This window comes from Papio anubis, chromosome 11 (assembly GCF_008728515.1).
Source record: "Papio anubis isolate 15944 chromosome 11, Panubis1.0, whole genome shotgun sequence".
NCBI classification, from domain to species: Eukaryota; Metazoa; Chordata; class Mammalia; order Primates; family Cercopithecidae; genus Papio; species Papio anubis.
In genome coordinates, this window is record NC_044986.1 from 103,423,538 (window position 1) to 103,447,355 (window position 23,818).

Below are 23,818 nucleotides of genomic sequence, written 5' to 3' on the forward strand. Positions count from 1 at the left end.
TGTTGTGGAATCGGTGCCCAGAGCCCACCCAGTGAATGAACACACCCCAGTAGGAATTCTCAACCCCAGCTGGACCCAACACCTCCTTTGCCATATGATGCAAACATGTACATGCAAAACATGTACATTGTAACCTCCTTTAATATCTTGATGTGAAATTCACAGATGATAGCTTTTAAAAAATGAATAGAATGCCCTAGGTATAACTGGAAAGAGAAATATAAGGAAAGTAATTTGCAATAAAATCATGCTTTTTCATCTCCTATGTCTAGTATTGGTGGCATAGATAATGCCAGACTAACCTACCAGCAGGTAATAAATAGCTGTAAGCATCTTAGGCAAAACAGCATCTCCCAGTATTCAGCACTTCCCATCCCTCTGAACTAAGCCTTTCTCCCCTGTAGCACTTAGTACCAAGTGACATTCTGTTTTTTTAATTGTCGACTTCCTCCTCTGCTAAGAAGCTCCATGAGGGAAAGGAATGTTTTCTCTTTCATTCAGCACTGTATCCTCAGCACCCAGAACAGTGCCTGGACTATAGCAGTTGCCCAGTTAAACAAATGTAACTTTTATTTCTTGTTCTCTGATTCATCAGCAGGAAGAGCCTAGGAAAGGTCTCCCTTATCAGCCCATCACTGAGCCAGATGTTCCCCCTGGTTAGTCTCTTGCCCTTGTTCCTCTCTGCTGGATGAGATGATGTAACAGATGAAGACTCTCCACCTATAACTCTGTCGTGCCACATTCAGATTTTTAGAATGCCCCTCTTGATCTGGCCATATCTACATTACATGCTGTTTTCTTCAAGTAGTGAGACAAAGCTGAGAGATGGTAGGTTTAAAGATTGGTTACAAATTCTGATGAAGACTGGTCCTTGAAGTCTTCGCGCTGTTACATGGCCCTTTGGGAGCAATAGGTCATCACTGTGAACAGCTTCTGTAGGTACTGGTTTCCATCTGAAGGGAATACATTTTGATGACTTTAGATGAAGTCTTAACTTTATTTGCTGTTTAACGCAAGTTGGTCAAGGGTCTTATTGAGCAGAAGAAACTCAGGAAATGAAAGTACTGTTACTGGGACCACAGTTTTTGAGCCTCTGCTGTCAGTGGAAACAGATGCTTCAAAAACGCTCTCCACTGAGGCTGAGGAAGAGATGAAAAGACAGGAAAGAAGAGACAAAAGACAGGAAAAGGAGCTCCATGTGCCATTATGGAGCACAGGGACAAAGAAGTGGCCAGGAAATGGCAACAGTGTGTCTGTTTCCCTGTTAATGGTTGGTGAGAAGTACTAGCCACAGTTTCCAAAGTATTTAAGGAATAGAAAATGTACAAAAAATTATTTGATTTTTTTGTAGATCGGTTTCCTTCTTCCAAGTCGGGAAATGTCAGAAACACTGTGTTGTTCAAGGATGACAGCCAGGAACTAGTCAGGCTTCAGCACCTCCTGGCGTTGCCCCTCTTCTCTGAGCATTATGCAGAGTGGACATGAGGGCTCATTCATGGAACGTGTCAGGAGAATTATACTACACTGATCATTTAAGGGAACCATTCTGCTTGTTCAGGAGAGTCTTTTCATTACTTATAATGGCTTGTTTATTGACATTTCTTATTTACTGTTTCTCCTCAACAGTTTTTTTTTTTTTTTTTTTTTTTTTTTTTTTTTTCCTGAGACAGAGCCTTGTTCTGTCGCCCAGGCTGGAGTGCAGTGGTACAATCTTGGCTCACTGTAACCTCCGCCTCCCAGGTTCAAGGGATTCTCCTGCCTCAGCCTCCTGAGTAGCTGGGATTACAGGCACGCACCACCATGCTCGGCTAATTTTTGTATTTTTAGTAGAGATGGCGTTTCACCATGTTGGTCAGTCTGGTCTCGGACTCCTAACCTCGTGATCCACCTGCGTCAGCCTCCCAAAGTGCTGGGATTACAGGCGTGAGCCACCACGCCCGGATTCTCCTCAACAGTGTTCTAAGAGGTAAAGCAAAGGTATCAGGTAATACTTCATTGTAATGGTACCTAGGATAGAAGAATTTCATTTGCTTGCTGCTATCTCCACTCTTACGTGAATACAAATATTCCCAATTTTTAGTCAATGTAGTAATCAACATTGAATGAATCATATGTAAATTATAAGAATGAAGGGTCAGAAAGATGTCACATATCAGTGATGACTGTTCTGAGCTATGTTCTCTTAAAGCAATAAAGTAAGTTCTCTTTGATTAATATTTACGTTGGCTATCTTTTAGCTGCCCATGAAAAATATAGTTGGACTTTTTTTTTTTTTTTTTTAAGACAAGATCCTAGAGTCTTGTTTTGTTGCCCAAGCTGGAGTACAATGGCATGATGATAGCTCAGTCCAGCCTCAAACTCCGGAGCTTAAGCGATCTTCCTGCCTCAGCCTGCTGAGTAGCTGCGATCGTAGGCACACACCACCACTCCTGGCTGTTGATTTTTTTTTTTGGTAGAGACTGAGTCTTGCAATGTTGCCCAGACTGGTCCTGAAATCTTGGCCTCAAGCATCCTCCCACGTTGGCCTCCCAAAGTGCTGGGATTACAGGCATGAATCACTGTGCCTGGCTGGAAATTTCTTAGTATGACAAAACTCGTTAGTGGTTCAAATATATTTTCGATGCTATAAAGAATATAAAATTCCATTTTCAGAAAACATTTCTACCTATTGTCAGCTAAAGCTAAGAGTTAAAAGAACTACACCTAACATAGTGACTGGCATAAAGTAGATATACAATAAGTATTTGCTGAATGTGTAACTGGATGACTGAAATGAACTTGGAGTAGGAGAAACAGCTGGTCTGCTCTTCCGTTTTTTTTTTTTTACTCCCAAGTCTCTTCTTGCGTTTCTGTGATCACCACAGCATGGTTCTTAGGAGTCAAAGTGTCTGGTATGTACGGAAACAGTGTTTTTGGAGGCAGAATTCACCAAAAGAAGATGATATAAGCCTGAAGGGGTTATTAGAGGAGAACAGTGTTGATATGAAGGCTAATTAATGCTTTGTGAATATCCGCCATGCACAAGACAGTGTCCGCTGGTTGCTGGAAGTCCAGGATGATCAGTCTGTGTCCCTGTGGCTAAACGTTTGGTTGTTAGTTTGCATGAAATAGATATGACACCAAATTAGAAATAGGAGAAAGCAGCAGAAGAAAAGCAAAGGTTCTGTGTATAACCAAAACAATGGGGTTAAAAAAAAGAAAAAACCTCACATTTCTGAAGAAAGTAAGTTAAGTAAGTTGAGCTTTCATCTGGCGAAATGACTTTTTATTTGGCTATAATATTCCTCTGGGATGACTCTGTGAATTCAGTAAAACAAAGCTAAAGAAAAACCTATTCTGTTTGAGGGACCGTATAATTACCCATAGAAATTAGTGCCATCCAGTATATTATCAAAGAAAAAGGATTAAATAGTGTTATGAATAAAAATAGTATCCCTTTTTATTCTCCCTGGGCTAAAATTATAAGGACTGTCAGTCATTTTGTTAGGGTCATATTATTGGCTGTGTTGGGAACAGTGCCTTCTATCTTCCTATTACGTAATAGTCCACAATTACATGAATCTTGGGATTTTTTTTTTTCCCCTCTGGTGTTGAGGGGCTGCAGGAGGAGAACAGGAAGTTATGGTTGTTTTGGAATTGTGTTTGGTGTATGTTTAAATTGTATTAGAATAATTTTTGTTCCTTTTAAACTTTCTGATTCTCTCATGCTACTTTGAGTTTAATATACCCTCGGCTTGATGCAAGACCCCTGGGCCAGGGCCAGGGAACCTGGTTCTAGTTCTAGGTCTAGCTTTGACTGCTGTGGTCATTTTAATTAATTTGTGCATACATATTTATTGCATTTTCCTGCACTGAGTCCTGGGCATACAAAAATGAATAAAACCCAATTCCTTCCTGTAAGGAATCAGTTCATTTAGTTGGAGGATCACAGAGATAAGCATAATTATAATAAAGCTTAGATAGAGATGTGTATGGAGTATTTTGTGATGTAAGGGAAGGAACCCAAACCATCCTTGGCGGGAAGTAATGGGAAAGACTTCCTGGAGGAGGTGATGCCTGAATTAGGTAGAAGTCGTCACTGTGGGGATCGGGGCTTGGTAGGGCATTCTGGCTAGAGGCAATCAAATAGCAAGGCAGATAGACCCCAGGTGTGTTCAGATCACTCACCAGTTCAGGAGGCGGCCCTGGACAGGGAGACAGGAAATCAGGCTGCAGGAATGAGAGAGATCACTGGATCTCCGTTTCCTTAGCTGGAAGTGAAGCTCTGTTAATACTAGAAGGCTTCTCAGGAACTCATTTTCTGGAAAGCTTTCATATTGCTGCTTGTTGGAGAATGACATGTTAACCTGCTGCTCACCTTTTTAGGATGTTGAGGGCTGGGTGTTAACTGTCTTGAGTTTGGCAATATTTTGAATAAGGACATCCTAAATTAAGGTTGGTGTGACTTGCGTGAGTTACCAGATTTGTATCCATTGGTCTTTTTCTTTGCATCTGTCTGGTTGTCTAGGCCTTTGTGCTTCTCCACCCCTTCTTAATAGGCCCTTCTGGAATTGATCTCCACATCCATCTCCTCTGGACGTAAATGTTCATTTCTGTTTTCTCTGACCCTTTCCCAGCTCCCATGCCCCTTGTGTGCAGATGCCTCACAGATGTGACTGGATTTTCCCTATCCCTGTATGTATTCACAGGTACACCTGTGACATTCAAGTATTGTAATTACAAAATCAGCATTAGCAAGAAATATGCACATATCAGAAACTGAAGTGGGCGTGTTCTCCAGATTAAATCACTATAGACAAATTTCTTTATACATTTTTGTAATTCTTTGGAAGTGGTTATGAAGGTGTGAATAGTTCACTGTTCAAGTCCAGTGCATTGGATTCTGTTTTTTAATCTCGTCCACCCCCGACAACACCCCCCCCGGCCCCTGTCCCCCGACTCAGAGCTGTCAGGGCAGCCAGGGGGAACCTTGTTTTCAGGATGCTGATGCTGATATATTATTCATGATGTAGCGGCATTAAATGTGTTAGATGACTGGCCTCGTTTTATTCCTTTAACAATAACTGCATATTGTACTTTGTAATTCTTATTCTATTACAGAAAAAGACCAAAGAGTCTTTGGAGGAAGAACAGTGCTTCAGATTGTGATATACCTTATATTGTTTTTGTAGTTAGAGGCTATATGTAAAATATAGCTGCGTATTTTTCTAATAGCTTTGACTTACACTGAAACATTGGTTGCCAAAAACAAATTATTTCACATTAGCAGATATTATATTATTAGTTATTTTAATAATTTATTCCTCTCAGTGGGTGCTAGTCCGGACATTTTTTGTGTTTCTTGGTGGTGATGGGCCTGTCTGCTTCATGAAAGAACCACAAGCTAGAAAAATATTCTTGGAGGAGAGTCCTAGACCACCAGTGTGTGTGTGTGTGTTGTGTGTGCATGTGTGTGTATGTATGTATTTTCCAAGTAAATCAGAAAATTCAGGCAATTAATAGTGAAAACTGCCTTCTCAGTAACCTTTTCTTCAAGTCTTAACATAAATGACATTTCTTCGAGAGGACCCCCTAGATCTGGTTGTACCCCTCTGCCTCCTAGCATCCTGTGTCCTCTTACGATGCCCGTAATGATTCGCACAGCCTCGGAGCTCCATGTGGCCCATGTGGCAGGACCCAGGTGGGCAGTCTTGTTTATCACGATGCCAGGCATCAGGCTGCCGCCTTCCAGCAGCCCACCCTAGGAGTGTGGTTCTGAGGATGCAGTGAGACGGTTTAGGCAAACTCCTCAGAGCAATGGCTGACCAGAGCAAGTCATTAATAAGTGCCAGCTCTTAGTAAAAATTCATCAGGTGTACTGTCTCCACCCAGAAGAGACTAGTAGTTAAGGTTTACCAGGTCTTTCTTCCCCCTTCTTTCTCTGCGTTGTTATTTACTCATATTTCTTTCTATAATGGTTTATTGCCAAAGGCATTCAATAGTATGTTGAAATAACCATTTCTATAATATTTTAGACTAATATTAGTGTGTGCGTATATATAAATATGTGTAAAGGTATATGTATGTGTGCACGTGGGTGTGTGAATTATATGTATATAATATGTGTTTGCTTTCCCTGGCTTTGCACTAAGAAACACGAGGATTTACCACAGTGTCTCTTGGGTACTCAGTGAAGGGAAAGGCATTCACATCATAGCCAGTAGTTACTGGATGCCCGATGGGATGATGCCAATATGATGACTGCTTCTCTGCTCTTTCTTCTCTGAGCCAATTTATTTCAGGAACTTTGTGCTCACTGCAGCTGTGACTATACTTGCAAGCAAATTATAGTTTCTAGTGTCACATTTATATTTGTCGTTTTTTAAAAAAAGCTAGAATTATGTTACTGTCCTTAGCAGGAATTTTTAGTGGAAGGAGATAATCAAGCGTTTGTATTGATAATATCAATTGGTTGTAATACATGAAAAGTCCACAGTATTTTTAAATATTTCTAGGGTGTGTGGTGAACTGTTTTTGAATACTATGGAGAAATATAAAAGTGAGTTTTTACTAAATTAGCTTTAAAATTATGTAAACAACATTATGGAAAATGCAGAAGATATGGGTGAGAAAAAATTTTTGAAATTACTGTTAATTGCACTGTTAGTCCCTGGAATATATTTTGATACTCTGTACATATGCAATAAATAATTGCCGAGTAAGAGGACAAATAAATGAACCCATGTCTTTGTAGTGAACACCCCATAGAAGTAAGGTCACAGCTGTTTACATATGGAAGAAGTTTGTCAGTCAGGTAGACCTTAAAGAGTATGTTTGCTGTCATACTGTTTTGTTTTTGTTTTTTGCCCAGGCTGGAGTACAGTGATGCCATAACAGCTCACTGCAGCCTCAACTTCCTGGCTCAAGCGATCCTCCTCCCTCAGCCTCGCAGATAGCTGGGACTACAGGGGTGCACCCCCACTCCTGACTAATTTTTTTAGTTTTTGTAGAGATGGGATTTCACCATGTTGCCCAGGCAGGTCTCAAACTTCTGGGTTCAAGTGATCCTCCTGCATTGGCCTCCCAAAGTTCTGGGATTACAAGCTTGAGCCACAACACTGGCCTGTCATACTTAGTTGTCAGAGTGAGTTGTAAATTACATGTGGTATGATTAAGACTGCAGTTAACGGAAGCAGTAAGAAACACAATAGGTCATGATAGCCCGGGACTCTAATTTATGTATGGATCATGCTGAGGTCCCATAATGTCTAGATGAAGTGCTCTGCTTCTAGTGACTGGCCCAGCCTGGCTTTCTGTATTCATGGTCAGCTTGTGAACTGACAGGTCATAGTCATTCATTTTCACTGAGATTCTGCAAATAAACAAATATGCAGACTAGAAATCAGAAAGCCATTCATATTTTTTGCTAGCAAAAAATGTTTGATAAAAAAATGATTGCACAAAGTCTTCCAAGCTCTACTGCCCCAGTGACTGCACGTGGAACTTGGCAAGTTGCAGACCATCTGTATCCTGCATCCATGGTGTCCTCTGAGTGTGCATGGCCTCTCCAGTGGGCACGTCCACAATAGACCCAGTGTCCATAGCCTCAACTGTTTTACCTACAGGGTTTGTTGTCTTGACTCAGTGGAGAGGACTTAGTGGGGAGGAGTGCTGCTTTTCCTTCTTTCTTTCATAGCTTGGTTTTTGCTTCTGACAGTTGTGTTGTTTTGTGTGTGTGTGTTTGTTTTTGTTTTTTTTTTTTTTCATTTATACATAGTCATGTGTTGCTTAATGATAGGGATGTGTTCTGAGAAATGTGTTGTTAGGCGATTATGTCGTTGCGTGAACATCACAGAGTGTATTCACATGAACCTAGGTGGTGTTGCCTGCCACACACCTGTAATCTTATGGCACCACTGTCGTGTGTAGGCGGTGTCCTTGACTGCAGTGTCGTTATGCAGCTCATAACTCTACATACCTTTTCTTCTTTCCTTTTTTGATCTTCAGTCTCTCCTAATTTCCTTTTTACTCATTCTCTTTGTGAGCCAAAAATCTCCCCTCATTATAGTTGCAAAGCATATGGCTAGTACTGTCACACTTCCCTATCAAAGGATTTCAGAGCCACATTATTTTTGAAGCAAAGTGAAACTTGAATGTAGTGTTCTTAGTCCCCAGAGCTCTTGAAAGCTCCACAGACATGTTCAAATTATCAACTAGCAACAAAGAGTGTTAAAACCAGGAGTGTTTTATTAAAAATGAAATGTATTAAAACAGAAAATTGAGCCAACAGAAGCAAAACATGAAGAAACATCCCCAATGTTTACTGTTAAAATATCTTATTTGGTACTTTTTCTTTACAAAAACAGCCCAAACCGTGTTTTGCTTGAAGCATCAGGCTTCAAGAGAAGTTAATGTTTCTTACATGAATTCCCATTTGTGTTTAATGTCTACTGTTGCTAGTAGACTGTGTATTGCAAAGGAACTTATTTTCTAGTATTTTCTGCATTGATCCACATGCATAGTATTTCATTTACATGGTGGGCCATATAGAATTTTGCAGACTAGTTCAGAAAACCAACTTCTATTTATAGCATTGAATTTTCAGGAAAATGCATTCTGAGTTCCAAATAATGAGCTTAGAACTTCACTTTTGAAACACAGCCCAATTGTATGTTGGGAGCTGCCTACCCTGTAAGCCAATGAAGGGTTTTTACTTTGTATGGTATTTAAATATGATCCAGAAGCATCTAGTTCATCTAGCATACCATTAAAAAAAAAAACAAAAAAACACTGTGCTACTTAGCCAGGAGAGGTCTTAGTTTTGCTTTGACTTCAGCCCATTGTCTATTTAGTTGGTGATAGTCTGTGATGAAAAGGCCTACTGGGAAACATTGAGAGAATCTTTTAAAATTTTAATGCAGGGAATTTTAAAGACCAATTTAAAAAATACTACTTAGGGTTGGGTGCGGTGGCTCACGCCTGTAATCCTAGCACTTTGGGAGGCCGAGGCAGGCGGATCACGAGGTCAGGAGTTCAAGACCAGCCTGGTCAACATAGTGAAACCCCGTCTCTACTAAAAATACAAAAATTAGCGGGAAGTGGTAGCATGCACCTGTTGTCCCAGCTACTTGGGAGGCTGAGGCAGGTGAATTGCTTGAACCTGGGAGGCGGAGGTTACAGTGAGCCAAGACCATGCCATTGCAGTCCAGCCTGGGTGACAGAGTGAGACTCTGTCTCTGTCTCCCTCTCTGTCTCCCTCTCCCCCTCTCCCCCTCCCTCTGTCTCCCTCCCTCTCTCTCCCCTCCCCCTCCCTCTCTCCCCCTCTCTCCTTCCCTCTCCCTGCACACACACACACACACACACACACACACACGCACACACAAACAATTACTTAGAAGTTCACTGAAAACTTCAGGATTTTCTGTGGCTAAGAGTCATTTCAATCATGAAAGTATGATTTCTAAAAATTTTTGGAGGAGTTTTAAAATTGTTACAAAGTTTTTTTTCAAAATCCTCTTTTTACAAATATTAGTTTCTGGGAAAAGCTGGAAGACACATTTTCTAGTTAAAAAATAAAGGCAAAGGATTCATTTTCTGAGATAATTTTAATTTTATAACCTCCCAGATTACTGTCTTGGTGTATAAATGTGTATCTCACGGAATGTGACTTGAGAGGCACGTCATTTGTTAGGTGCTAAATTTGTTTTTAGGATTATCAATTTTATAAGTGATCTTCAGTTTGTTGAAGAATGAGTAAAACCACATAGATGTTACTTTCCCACTTTAATCTTTTGGATGAAAACAACACATTCAAAGCCAAAGGACTCAGAGTAAAATCTTAAGGTATTTGCTACCATAATTCTAATTTGGTATTCATAAAAATTATGTAATATTTCAAAACTAACATGCTCTGTTTGAATATACACATCAAAACTCTGTGGTTGCTTTCTTTTTTCCACTTGAGAAACTAAATTAATTTAAGGCTAGTTAGTGGAATGTAATTGAACACTAGTTATTTTAATTTCCTTGCGACTTGATCAAGGTCTTGCTCATTTAAGCATCATGTGAAACCATTAGTGCCCACTTTCACCTGGCAAAATAAGGGGTTTTACATGATCATGGCAAATATTCTGAATCTGATGAAGAACTTCTGTGCCAGTCAACACATTATTATTTTTACAAAGTTATAGTCTGAGTTGGAAATGTGGGTATTTTTTTCTTTCCATGTTATTTGGTATAGTTATTAATATTAATTGGAAAGTAATTGTTACTAAGCAAGTAGTGAATAGATTCACCTGCCCTTTTTACATGCGCCTCATAGAATGACATTGTCAATGATTAACTTTCTTGCAGAGATGCGGATGTTGGTTGTTCTGATGCTGTATTGGCATATTATTCCTATCAGTATAGGACTATTAAAAACTTTCTACAAATGTAATGGATGGGAAAATGTACGTTTGGGGAGCAAAGGGGTAGTAGGGCTTATCAAATGCAAGTGACTACTTGGTGAACCCTGTTTCAGATGAGGCCTGCAGGAGAAAAAAAAAAAAATGTAGGTGCCGGAAACAGTGCAGGGAGAACTTAAGAAGAACCGCACTTGGGGTTTGTGCAGGCTGAAGAAAGCATTTGATGATAAGCCAGCTGCAGGATGTTGACACAGGGGCTGTGTTAGTCTGGGTGTTTGGAATTGCCTTCTCAGTAGAATTTTAGAGCTGTTCCTTGGTTCTACTTAAGGATTTGATAATATCTTTTGGGATCGATAATTTTTCAAAGCAGGCTTCCTAAATTAATGCCTTCCTGTTGCATAAAAAGCTGTTCCTTTTCTTTGGGAAGTTGGGAAAAGAGCATTGAAAGATCATGGTTTCTCCTGTGACTTATATGAAGGTATGTTTTTCTCCCCCTGTGGTTTAGATGGCCAACATAAAAACTGGTTGATAATCAGTAAGTTATACAATATATTTTAAAGTCATCATAACTCTCAACACTTCTCAGATCTTATTTTGAAATTCATGGTGGAAGAATTTGTGTAATGTATTCTTTTCTGTGTTTCCCTATGTAATATTGGTAAAAGCGTTTTTGGGAAATAAGGAGAGTAATGAAAGTAGCATCAAAACTTATTGGAGTTAGAGGAGAATAATTAAAATGTGTTGTATTAGATTTTTTTCCTCAAGATAGGTGGCAAGGCAACCTTTCCTTGGTCAAGTTTATTAGAAACCTATCTCAGACATTGTAGAGAATGTTGTATGTTTATATAGCATTCCTGGAAAGCCATCTGAAAATAGTAATCAAAATTAATGTATATGGCCTTTGATCTACAGTCCCACTTCTGATTATCCCATAGAACTAAAAGCACTGGTTAGTAAACTTGTGTGTGTGTACATGTATATATGTATATGTATGTGTCTGTGTGTGTGTGTATATATATGTGTGTATCTCTGTGTATATAAATGTATTTATAGCATCATTGTGTATTGCATGTAAACATTGGAAACAGGCCAGGTGCAGTGGTCTCATACCTGTAATCCCAGCACTTTGGGAGGCTGAGGTGGGAGGATTGCTTGAGCCCAGGAGTTTGAGACCAGTGTGGGTGACATAGTGAGACCCCATTACTTTGTTCTTAAAAAAAAAAAAAAGAGCCAGTGGTGGTGGTGCACCTCTGGAGTCTCAACTACTTGGGAGGCTGAGGCAGGAGGATCTCTTGAGCCCAGGAGGTTGAGGCTGCAGTGAGCCATGATGGTGCCACTGTACTCCAGCACAGGTGACAGAGTGAGACCCTGTCTCAAAAGAAACACTGGAAACAAAGTGAATGACAGTCAGTAGTGGAACAGCTGAATAAATTATAGTGCATTCACTCTCTGAAGTAATATAATTAAAAGCGAGCTAGACCAGTTGTGTAGGAGGGATCTGTATGACATAGTTTAGGAAAAGGCAAGTTCAGAGAAATACATGTAATGGGATTTCATATTTTTAAAATGCAAAGCATTTCTCTTGTTGCCTTTCTTGTCACACATACGAACCAAGCTGCCCACCTTGGCTTGCGAAAGTTTGAAAGTCACAGGATGGTTAGAGGGAAGAAAGTAAAGTGATGAAGACAGATATCATAAAGCCAATTTTTCGTTTATGTAAAAATGTATGTGTGTTTGTATATGAATGTATTAAATATATGCATAAACATATGTATACAGAAATCAAAATATTGTGGTTATCTTGGGTATTGCTATTAAAATATGTTTTTTTCCTTATTTTTCTCTACTTGAATTTTTTTCAAGGACCCTATGTTTATGTAATGTAAAAGAAAAATAAAACTTTTCATGGAGTGGGGGACAAAAGAACAATGATGTCCAGTTTTCCATTTTGTGTTATTAGTATTCTAATATAAACCCCAAAGTTTTAATGAAATCTGCAAATTCACCCAAATAGAATTCTCACTTTCAAATGTAATATATTTTAAGACCTAGAAGATATTTGTGGCTCTGTGGTAGTACTTCATACTGAAACCATACAGCTAAATGTTTATTTTGTGTTGAAACTCTAAGACATTATTTATTAGCATTAAAAAATAAAAGTAAAACATTTTGGATTGTAGAATTTTTGTTTAAAAGCATGTACATACCAAATAGAAAACAAAGGACTTAAAGACTAATAGATTTAACCACGTAAGAGTGAAAACTTCTTTTATCAATGCTTATCATAAGTAAAATCAAAAGAAAAAATGGAGAAAAATTGGCAAGCATGAAGGCATACTATTGTGTGCGATCAACAAGAAAAAGTAATTCTGTAGAAAATGGAATTAAAAAAAACCATGAAGAGGAAAAACCACAGATAAAAAATATAAATAGCCAGGAAACATGAAAATATGTTCAGTCACAGTAGTAATCCATGTAAATTAAAACAACAGTTACACATTGCTGATGAGAATATAATTTAATAGTCTTTCTGAACAATAGCTTTGTGTGTGTGTGTGTGTGTGTGTGTAGAGAGAGAGAGAAAGAGAGAGAGAGAGAGAGCTTTGAGTAGGCATACCCCTGACCTTAGTAATTCTTCCTCTAGGAATTTATTTTGATTTAGCTAATTAGGAACATCATTTTAGAAGAATGTATATACAGTAATATGTATCATGCAACTCTGTTTATAATGGCCAAAATGAGGGGAAAATTGTAAATGCACAACAGTGAGATTAAATGGTGGTGTAGTTACACAGTTGAGTCCTATGTCATTACAAATCATGTGACTGTGTATTTATGTGGCATATAAATGAAGAATTAATTTGCAAAATTGTGTAGTATACTTTCCACTTTTATAAAAAATATTTATAGAACATTGTAGAGAAAAATGTCTGGAAGAATATATATCAAAAACATTCATGGTGACTATCCCTGGATGGTAGTCAGTGATTTTTATTTTTTTCTCTTCATATTCTTTTAGATTTCTGATATAAGCCCTAAACTTTTAATGAAATATGCTACCTACATACATTTCTCAGTTTACAAATATAATATATAATCTGTTCGTTCTACAATGAACATGCGTTACTTTTATAATTAGAAAAAAAAGTTGAATTGGCTTTCTTCATTTATTAAGAAAAAACCAAACAACCAACCATGTGGAAATCATACCCAAAAGATTTCTCCAAAGTTAGAGAGGAAGAGGAGGATCAAGGTAGTGAACATTTATTAGGCTCTAATTGTGTGCCAGTTCTTCGCTTACATTATTTCAACTAAGCCTTGATTTACCACCTTAGCAAATATATATCAGATACCTCTTCCTATGTTACAGTCACAACAAAGAGTCCTTCATGCAGAAAAAGATATAGTCTCAGAGACGTGACCTTTGAGATCACACAGCTAGTTAAGTGGAAAGCCAAGAATTTAAATACAGCTGGAATTGTCAGGATCCTCTCAATTTACTGCTGACACTAAGCTCAAATGACTGATGTACCAGAGGTCACCATACTGTCACTAGGAGTGGCAGAACCCAAAAGAATGTGCATCTAATTCCAGATTTTTTGATTCGTTAATTGCCTCCTCTCTCTCCTCACCCTGGGGCAGCGTAGGCCAGACCTTGCAGAGCTGTGTGGGGGCTGCGTTGCTGCATTACCCCATGTAGATGTGTGCTTCTCTCTCTCAGCCCAGGCTTAGAGTTTGAGTTAGAGTTTTCTAACTTTCCTCTAGCTTGGCCAGGTGATCAGATTTTGTGGGAAGGGACAATTTGTATCATAGTCTTTGGGTGTCTTCACCATTGTGGCGGGGGAGTTTTAATTCCTCGCCCCTGTGGTGTCTCTCAATAAACTGTGCTAGTATGATTTCTCCATTTTCAGGTGAGTGCCCATGAGGTTTTTCAACCATTCAAGCAGTCATCGGGCTAAAGTTTTCTTTTATATTACCTGACTCAGCAAATAAGCTTTTAAGCTAGCTGAAGAGTATCTTTTTTCTCCCAGATAAACAGTGATGTACCCTGCATATTAAAGGGCAAAGCTGAACACTGAAGGCAAGAACCCTTAATTATGTGCAAAATGTTTTTAATGGAATCTATTTGGCATACGCATAAATACCAAATTTTGATGTTGTCCTTTGGAAACCTCACAGCACAACATTTCAGAAATCTTCAGCGTTCAGCAGAATCTCCGTGAAATGTTACACCCAAACCAGAGAGAAAACTCTTGTAATCTTACAAAAGTTTCTTGATTCTATGAATTATATTTGGGATAAGGGAAAAGGAGTTGGAGTGTGGGAAGATAGGTGTAACTGATGGAAGAATGCAGTCTGGTGGAAGAATGGGGATGCCTAGATTAAACAAATGACATTTGTAAAAATGAAAATGAAGTGGAATAGGAGTGTACAGAATCTGGCAAATAGTAAGTAATGCAAAATCCTATATCAAAAATAAAGACAGCTTTTCCCCCCCTACTTCCTGCAGTATAAATGGTGGATACATTTTTGTTTTCTTCTTGTCATTCATTCCTTGCACCCAACTTCTCAGAGTTGGATTTATAATAAATGATCAAGGGTGTTGTTTTGACTGTTAAGAAATTTTAATTTCACAAATTGTGAGATCCATTTTGGTATCCAACTAAATTTTACAGAATTCCTTTCATGTCACGGTCTTGTTCCTCGTGTTTCACAGTGTTTATCTTTGCTTTCCCTACTGAGACTTGTTTTCTAATTTTCAGCCTCTTCTCTCTCTCTGGTCCTTCATCCTAGAATTTGCATCCAGTGTTTGTAACTTCTGGCTCAGAAACTGTGAAAATAATATATTCATTTACTGATTGATTCATCCAAACAATAATTGGGTACTCACTACATACCAGGTATCAGGGGAATAAAGAGCAATGAAAAGCATGTCCCTTGTCCTCAAGGAGCTTAGTTTAACTTAAAAGTGTTCTCCTATTTAAGGCAGGTGAGTGATTCACACCTGTAATCCCAGCACTTTAGGAGGCTGAGGCAGGAGAATCATTTGAGGCCAGGAATTTGAGACCAGCCTGGGCGACAAAGTGAGACAGTGTGTCTACAAAAAAAATTTTTTTTAAACTTAGCCTGGCACAGTGGTGCGTGCCTGTAGTCCAGCTACCCAGAAGACTGAGGCAGGAGGATCGCTTGAGCCCAGGAGTTCGCGGCTACAGTGAGCTATGACTGTGCCACTGCACTCCAGCCTGAGCGACAGAACAAGACCTAATCTCTTTTTTAAAAAAAAAAAAAAAAAAACAGCATCCTCACAGATAGATATAGACTAGTATATCCAAGTCTGAATTGAAAACAAGATGAATTTGGAGGATAAATGTTGCTTTCATGGGAAAACTCCATCTGATCAATTTTTAGGCACTTGGAGTTAAGTGATTTTTGTCACATTGTGCTTTGCGACTGCAAAGATGAATACATGGTCTAAGTTGAAACATTTAACTCTGTAACAATGTGGATTAACTGAAGGGGTGTTCACTTTTTAAAAATCAGCTTTATTTTTATAACCATTTTAATTTCACAGCAAAACTGAGTGGAAAATATGGAGAGGTTCTGTATAAACTCCCTGTCCCCCCCCACACACAACTGCCCTCCTGTTGTCCCACACCAGAGTGACTTGTTTGTTACAATTGATGAACCTACATTGACATGTCGTTATCACCAAGCCTGTAAGTGACCTTAGGGTTTGCTCTTGGTGTTATATCTTCTGCGGGTTTTGACAAATGTTTAATGACAGGTATCCACCATTGTAGTTTCATATACACTTTTTTTTTTTTGCTTTAAAGTACTGTACATATTCTTGCGTTCTAGAAGTACAATGTATTTAATTGTTGATGTCATGAGTTAGGAGGCTGTACAGATTATTAAAGAAAAATGTAAGGAAAGGCTATATTTGAAGTTAAGGTTAGGTTCTTGGAAAATATTAGCAAGCTGAATCAAGGTGTAAATCTCTCTTACCTTTCAGGAACACATCTCATCTTTTGTGCACAGTGAGATAGGGCCGTGCTTGGTATTTGTTTAACGGGATCCTTAGAGTCATAAAGCACATGGATCACCTAGATTCTTGCATCTCCTTTCCTGCCTGCCTTTCAGGAAAAAAAAAAAAAAAAAAATCAGGATTCAATAAGCATTTATTTGTTTTTTTTTTTTTTGAGATGGAGTCTTTGTCACCCAGGCTGGAGTGCAGTGGCACGATCTCAGCTCACTGCAACCTCTGCCTCCTGGGTTCAAACAATTCTCCTGCCTCAGCCTCCCAAGTAGCTGGGATTACAGGTGCACGCTGCCACACCTGGCTGATTTTTTATATTTTAGTAGAAACAGAGTTTGACCATGTTGCCCAGGCTGGTCTCGAACTCCTGAGCTCAGGCAGTCTTCCCACCTCGGTCTCCCAAAGTGCTAGGATTACAGGTGTGAGCAACCATGTCCAGCCTCAGTAAGCATTTATAAACACTGATTATGCTCCAGGCACGGTAGCAAGGAGTAGGTGCTGGGGATATAGGGGCAAATGAGACAGTTTCCATGTCTGCCAGAGGCTCACATCTATCTAGCAAGGCAGAAAGTCCTGGAAACAATCATCAAAGTGTGTGGGGGAAGTTAAGGACACAATGTCTGTACCTTGCAGCCAGGAGGGACCCAGAGCTCTGCTTTGCAAGACAAGTGATAAATGATGTTTAAGCTAAATTAAAGGTAGCCAGCCCTGCCTCAGTCTGAAAACAGCCCTAGGAAGAGATCACTAATAGACCTGCCCTTTAGGCTATTAAATCAAAGCATTTTTTTTGTTTTGTTTTGTTTGTTTGTTTGTTTTTTTGGTGGGGAGGAGGCAGGGATGGATGGGGGATGGAGTCTTGCTCTGTTGCCCAGGTTGGAGTGCAGTGGCGCAATCTTGGCTCACTGCAACTTCCACCTCCCAGGTTCAAGCGAGTCTCCTGACTCAACCTCCGGAGTAGCTGGCATTACAGGGGCCCACCACCATGCCCTGCTAATGTTTTTGTATTTCTAGTAGAGACGGGGTTTCGCCATATTGGCCAGGCTGGTCTTAAACTCCTGCTCAGGTGATCCACCCACCTTGGCCTCCCAAAGTGTTGGGATTACAGGCATGAGCCACTGCGCCCGGCCAAATCAAAGCCTTTTGTCTGTGGTCCTCATGGTGCTTGAATCCTTTTGTGGCCAAAAAGACATGTAGTGGTATGTGCTTAGGAAAAGAAGAAAATCACTGTAGACTGGGTAAAGCTAGTTTTTTCCTATGGAATCCAAATGTTAGCCAGAAGGAACCAGGGCTCATTCAGTCCAGCCTCTTCACGTTAGGCAGAGGGACCTGAGGCCAGAGGAGTGGTGGTTTGACAAACCAAGGTTACCAGTCCCAGCCTCGGAGCCAAGGCAGACCCAAGTTTCTTGGATTCTGGTGGGGGTACATTCCGCAGCCTTGAGCTTCCCCAAGGGGCCTGGAGATTTGCTTAGGAACCTATGGAGCCCTTATCAGATGTGAAAAGCTCCAGGCTTTGTCATCTGATAGTCATGGAATTAAATATGACCTTGTGACCTCAGGGGAGTTATGTAACTTTTCTAAACTCAGTTTTTTCTTCTGTAAAATGGAGACAAAAATTCATATCCACCAGTGGAATTGCTCTGCAGACTTTTTGAGGTCATATATGTAAAACGCCTGTGACATTCCTGGGCTTAGGATAACTGCTGGAGAGATGTTCTCATTCTCATTCCTATGGGATCTTTTGCTACATAACAACCATATGATCCCAGTGGACTGATGAAATAGATTCGATAAAGATCTAGTCTAAGAAGCTTTACGTTTTTTTAAAAAGCAGGTATAGAATAGCTTCTGATTGCAGTTCTTGAATTCACTGTTACCCTGTATTTTGTATGTTTGGTAGTTAAGCCTATTATCCTTCCCGCTTTACTTCTTAATTTATTTGTATCAGTTTAACAGGTAGTATTTTAAGTTCTCAGATTCTTATAGGTATATGAAACATTAATATAGCATGGTCCCTTTCTCCACCAATACATGTACCTCAAGTGTCAGAGATGGTGGTATTTTGCAAAGTATTTCAATTCTTTCCGGTAATAGCCTTGCTTGTTATCCAAGTATTTCTTCCGTTTCAGTTTATGTCATATTCAACACTTTTACTCTCCTTTTGTAACTGTTAACATTTTCTAGTCAACGGTATTTTTCCAAAATGATTTGTATTGTATGACATTTTGATGCCACATATTCAAAGTAGAACAAACCTTCAAATGTCTAATTCTGAGAAGATCAACAAAGGAAGTTTTTAGGAAACATTTTCCGTGTGGGGTAAGTAAAGTATTCTTGCATTTTATTCATAGCTGATTGCTTAGAAAAAAATTACACGTTTCTTTTCCTGTCTGTACTTCTGGCGCCACATATTTCTGTAGTAGTGATCTCAGTAGGGTTTCGAGCCTGGAAAAAATAGGTCCTACTTTCTGCATCAAGCTAAAAAATGATTTCACAATAGCATTAGTTTATATCCAGAAAAAGAACTACTAGATTTGAAATTTAGCAGTGGCACCCATATTAAAAATTGATGGGGTGTTTAATAACAATGTTCTTAACTACTGTCTCTCATTCCATGCCTGGGCAAAATGGGTTTTAGTTTTTCAAGTGGGCAGGCTAGCTATACTTCCTGCCTTTCCAAGTAGTCACATGGATAAGGACATATTTCCAAAATTCAAGCTATGACATCAAGTCTTTGTTTTATTTGGTGAAGTATGTTCTTTTAGAAGACATTTATATCAAGGCTAAAGACTCTTTGGTTTACCATTGTAAAATCTAAATTGGTTTTAGCCTATTTTTTTTCTTGTCAAAGCAGTCTGTCTTTCTTTGCTTTGGAATAGGGAGTTGAAAGGCATCCTTTTGGAGATCCTTCAGGTGAAGAGAAAAATCCCAAATTGCTCTAGGAAGACTTGTTACTGACCCACAACAGTCAAAAATAAAATTGAAGTTCCTTGAAAAGACAAATATTAGTCCCTTGAATATGGAGTCCCTTTTGATAAGGGCTGATGGAAGACTGGTGTTTTGTTCCAGAACATCATTCATTGTCTTAAGTGCTTTGAGGTTATTCCCAGCTGTCTCCCGTGGATGTCTGGAGGTGAAGGCATCCCATTGCAGAGGGAGGAAGAAGTACTGCATTGCCAACAGAGTTGTCTTCACCAGCTGTCTGGGGCAGTTGGTACTTCTGAGAATGTTTTGTTCCAATTGGAGGCCTGAGTTCTACAAAGTAAGACACAGATGTTTGATGTGTCAATCACATTATTAGATGTTGGAGAAGATACAAAGCAAAATAAAATATGGCCCTAGAGCCAAAGTGTACATTAAATACTGAACACTGCTCTTGTCCCTGTTGGGAACCGGGAGAGGCTTCTTCAAGCTCAGGGAGTATAGAATCTAATTGGCAAATCATTTAGGACTCTATTTTGAAAGTCAGTTTTGAAAGTGACATAGAATAACTCAAACTGACATGATCAGAAAGAGAACTTCAAGTATAAAAAAATCCAGGTGTAGTTCTACCTAGAGTCTCATATAGTTTACCATGGCCTGACTCTTTCTTTTTTCTTTGCTTTTGCTTTTTTTTTTGAGTCGGAGTCTGGCTCTTGTTACCCAGGCTGGAGTGCAGTGGCACGATCTGTGCTCACTGCAACCTCTGCCTCCCGGGTTTAAGCTATTCTCCTGCCTCAGCCTCCTGAGTAGCTGGGATTACAGGTACCCGCCACCACACCCAGCAAATTTGTTTACTTTTAGTAGAGATGGGGTTTTGCCATGTTGGCCTCGAACTCCTGGCTTCAGGTGATCCACCCGCCTCAGCCTCCCAAAGTGCCGGGATTCCAGGTGTGACTCACCGCACCTTTATTTGCACCCTTGTAGCAGCAAGATGGTCTCGGCATCTCCAGCCTTACTGTGTTCACCACTGCGTCCAGCAAGACAGTGTCTCTTCCCTTAACAGTGGAATGGAAGTCTTAGGCCTGACTGTCCCTGCCCCAAATTGGGTCATATGTCTGTCCCTGAAGCAGTTGCCATGTCCAGGGAAATGGGAAGTGCTTATTTTTTAGGCACAGTTCCCCTCTCCCACTTCTGGAGCTGGACTGGGAATTCGAGAGGGGCTGGTGCCCCAGGTGGGGACACAGGACCCTAACCAGAAGGAGCCGAGTAGATGCAGAGAAGCGGGAATAGCCAGTGTCCCTCACATGGAGACAGAACTCATCCACAAGGAAACAACATGAGATGAAACACTTAGGAGTAATTCTGTATTATTTCATTAAATGTGCCACAGGCATTGAGAGGAGGATGGCAGCAAGGTCTGGGGTCTTTGAGGCATTAATGCTCCATGGAGCAGATTGATAGGAACTTTCCCCTTAAGGGTTGGTGGATTCTTGGTTTGATTCCCCCCGGGATGCTAATGAGGGAATGCCTGGAGTCAGAATTGATGCCCACTCCAGTGCTTTGCGCCCATCCAGTGGAACGATGCAACACTACACAACACACCCAGCTCTTAAGGCTGACACAGGAACCCAGAAACTCCATTCTTGCACAAATCACGATGTACTAAAAAGCCAGGGTATGCTTCAGCAGCAGTCAATAAGTGAATAAGCAAGCGAATTGTGGTACAGATGCACGTCGGAATGTTTTCTAGCCATCCAGTCATATTTACACTTTAATAAATAGTTGTTGAACACCTACTGATTAAAATATTTGGAAGAATTTTTAAATGAGAAAAGCTGAGCTGCAGAATTGTTTACAGGATGAGTTCAGCCATCTGCAAACAACTTAGAACACAAAAGCCTAGAAGGAAATACATCAAAAAGATATGTGGTTGTCTCTGTTCTTCATACTTACCTGTAATTTTAAGACAAATGAAAAAGACCGCACAGCTGTGAACTGGCTAAATCAAGAGACAGCATTTGAAACATGGGGCGTCAGGCTTGTGCAGAGAAGAAACATAAATTACCATGGTTCTGGAAGGCAGGGCAGCAGTCACAAACAGACCTCCACCTCCTGCCGAGGGCTCCAGCTCTGAAGATCTCATCTCGTGCACGGCTACATAGACAGGGATCAGTGCCTGTTACACTGGGCTAAGAGCTTCAGCTTTTCTTAAAAATCTTCAGACCTCTGCCTTAGAGATGGTATTTTGCCAAGTGTTTCAGTTGAGTCAAATTGTTATTTTTCCACCTGGTGGTATCCCAGGGCTTTTATCAGTTTGCTTTGTGTACGTCCTTTGTCCCCCCTCTTGAGGCACCATTTCCTTTTTACATTTTTGTTTTTAAATTTTAAATTTTCTTTTTTAGAGACAGAGTCTCGCTTTGTTGCCCAGGCTGGTCTCAAACTCCTGGCCCCAAGTGGTCCTCCCTCCTTCGCCTTCGAAGGTAGGGATTACAGGTGTGAGCCATCCTCCTGATGCACCGTTTTTTCAGTCCGCTCATTTCTGCCCCCTGCTTTTTCCTTGAGTAAAGCCCCAGGCCGACTTTTGCCGTAGTCTTCTTTGATTTGCTTTAGGTAAAACCTTTCATAGGTTTCAAAGCAGTCTCACACATCTCATTTGCTGCCTTGCAATTTAGCTGAATGATGCCATCATCCCTATTAAAATGTGTGAGGGGAGGGCTCAGAGGTGTTAACTGCCCAGAATTACACAACCCCAGTCTCGCGACTCCAGCTTGCAGGGCTTCCCCACCGTGGCCAGCAGCTGGACCAGACCCTTCCTTGGGAATGTACACTTGACTCCCCGTGAATCACTGTCAAACTCACCTGGCTCTGAAGACATTGTTTCTCAGAGACAGCTTCACTAGCACTGTTCGGTCTTGTTAACCCCTTTCCCTCCTGTTGCCCTTTTGATCCTGAAATCTTAGTCCATATGAAGAATGCCTTTCGCAGATGTCCTTGTTACTAAGATTCTCCGATTTTTAGCTTTGTGTACTTAAGATTTGGGTCATTTGCCCATTCTAAGTATCTATTTTTATACATCTTTTTTTTTCTCCATACATGGTAAATTCTTGGAAAGTGAGAGCCGTGTTTTCCATTTCCTTAATAGTGGATATTTCTGCTAGGGGGGGAGTTTAATCTGAGTGAGTGTCCAGCCGACCTTGAGGAAATAAAATAATTCAACCTTGAACATTTTCATAGCATTTTTAAAAATTGAGATTAGGTTTTCCTAATCTCAAATTTTACGGAAACATCTGTTTTTCAAAATTAAGTTGGAAATATTAATGGCCTTGGGCATCTGTGGCCAGCAAAGTCATTTCCATTCCAGAACCCCTCACTGCAGGGTTTCCTTTTGTCCATTTATTAAATCTAAGCCCCGTAGCGAGGAGAGACACTGCGGCACTCACCAAAAAACCACTGTTTATAAAATGCTCGGGCACTTCAGAGACAGCAGCTGTTTTCTCTCGGCATTAACACTGATCTGCAGATTGCCAGTTGTTCAGAATACAGACCTTTCCCAAATCTCCACTAACTTTATTTATTTATTTTGAGGTGGAGTCTCACTCTGTCGCCCAGGCTGGAGTGCAGTGGTGCAATCTCGGCTCACTGCAACCTCCGCCTTCTGGATTCCGGTGATTGTCCTGCTTCAGCCTCCAAGTAGTTGGGATTACAGTAGAGACGGGATTTCACCTTGTCGGCCAGGCTGGTCTCGAACTCCTGGCCTCAAGTGATCTACCCACCTCAGCCTCCGGAAGTGCTGGTATTACAGGGGTGAGCCACCATGCCCAATCCCAAATCTCCACTAACTTTAGGCATGTAGGATGGACTGAGCAATTATGGAAATCCCAAAGCACCAGGGCCTACCTCCTTTCTTCTGTCTGCTTCCCCGGCCTTCCCAGCATGCATCTGCTGAATTGAATCATTAAGAGAAAGATTAAGATGGGTGGAAGGTGAACCTTTTGTTGCTGACAGTTCACTTTCCCCAGTGAAACTGTCACGAAGACAATGGGATGCTGAAGTTTTAGAGTAAGTGGCCCAGTGTCTTAGGGGATCCTGCAGTGTGACGCTGGGTAGAAAGAGGCGGAGGTGAAGGAAGGAAGTGGCCTGGCTTGGCTGTCATGCACTGACTTCCTTCATTTCCTTACCTCCCACGTACTGCCCCCTATCTGAGGCAAGAGGGGGAGGAGTTTTCTCCTTTCCATATATTCTTCTTTATTCTTTGAAACTATTTTTCTTCTTAGAGTTGTCTTTGGTGGAGTGGCCCTTAACTTCACGTACAGTATGATTCATACCCCCGGGGATGATCCTTTCTCAAACACTTCTTTCTTTTTTTTTTTTGAGACATTCTGTTGCCCAGACTAGAGTGCACTGGCACCATCACAGCTCACTGCAACCTCAAACTTATGGGCTCGACCCATCCTCCCACCTCAGCCCCCTGCATAGC

The 23,818-nt window shown here is 40.4% G+C and overlaps 1 protein-coding gene across 7 annotated transcripts in view; it reads left to right on the top strand.

Annotated features, from left to right (window-relative positions):
* The window catches only part of PIP4K2A (phosphatidylinositol-5-phosphate 4-kinase type 2 alpha), a 177,498-nt gene that overhangs the window by 36,483 nt on the left and 117,197 nt on the right, over positions 1-23,818 (top strand). Inside the window, exon 1 of one of the 7 annotated variants that reach the window (XM_021943111.2) lies at positions 9,333-10,863. The exons of the other annotated variants lie outside the window; for them this stretch is intronic. Within the exon in view, the coding sequence (XP_021798803.1) occupies positions 10,837-10,863 (27 nt within the window). The 5' untranslated portion in view covers positions 9,333-10,836. Of the gene's footprint in view, positions 1-9,332; positions 10,864-23,818 lie in introns of those variants that run through there. 7 annotated transcript variants of the gene reach the window in all.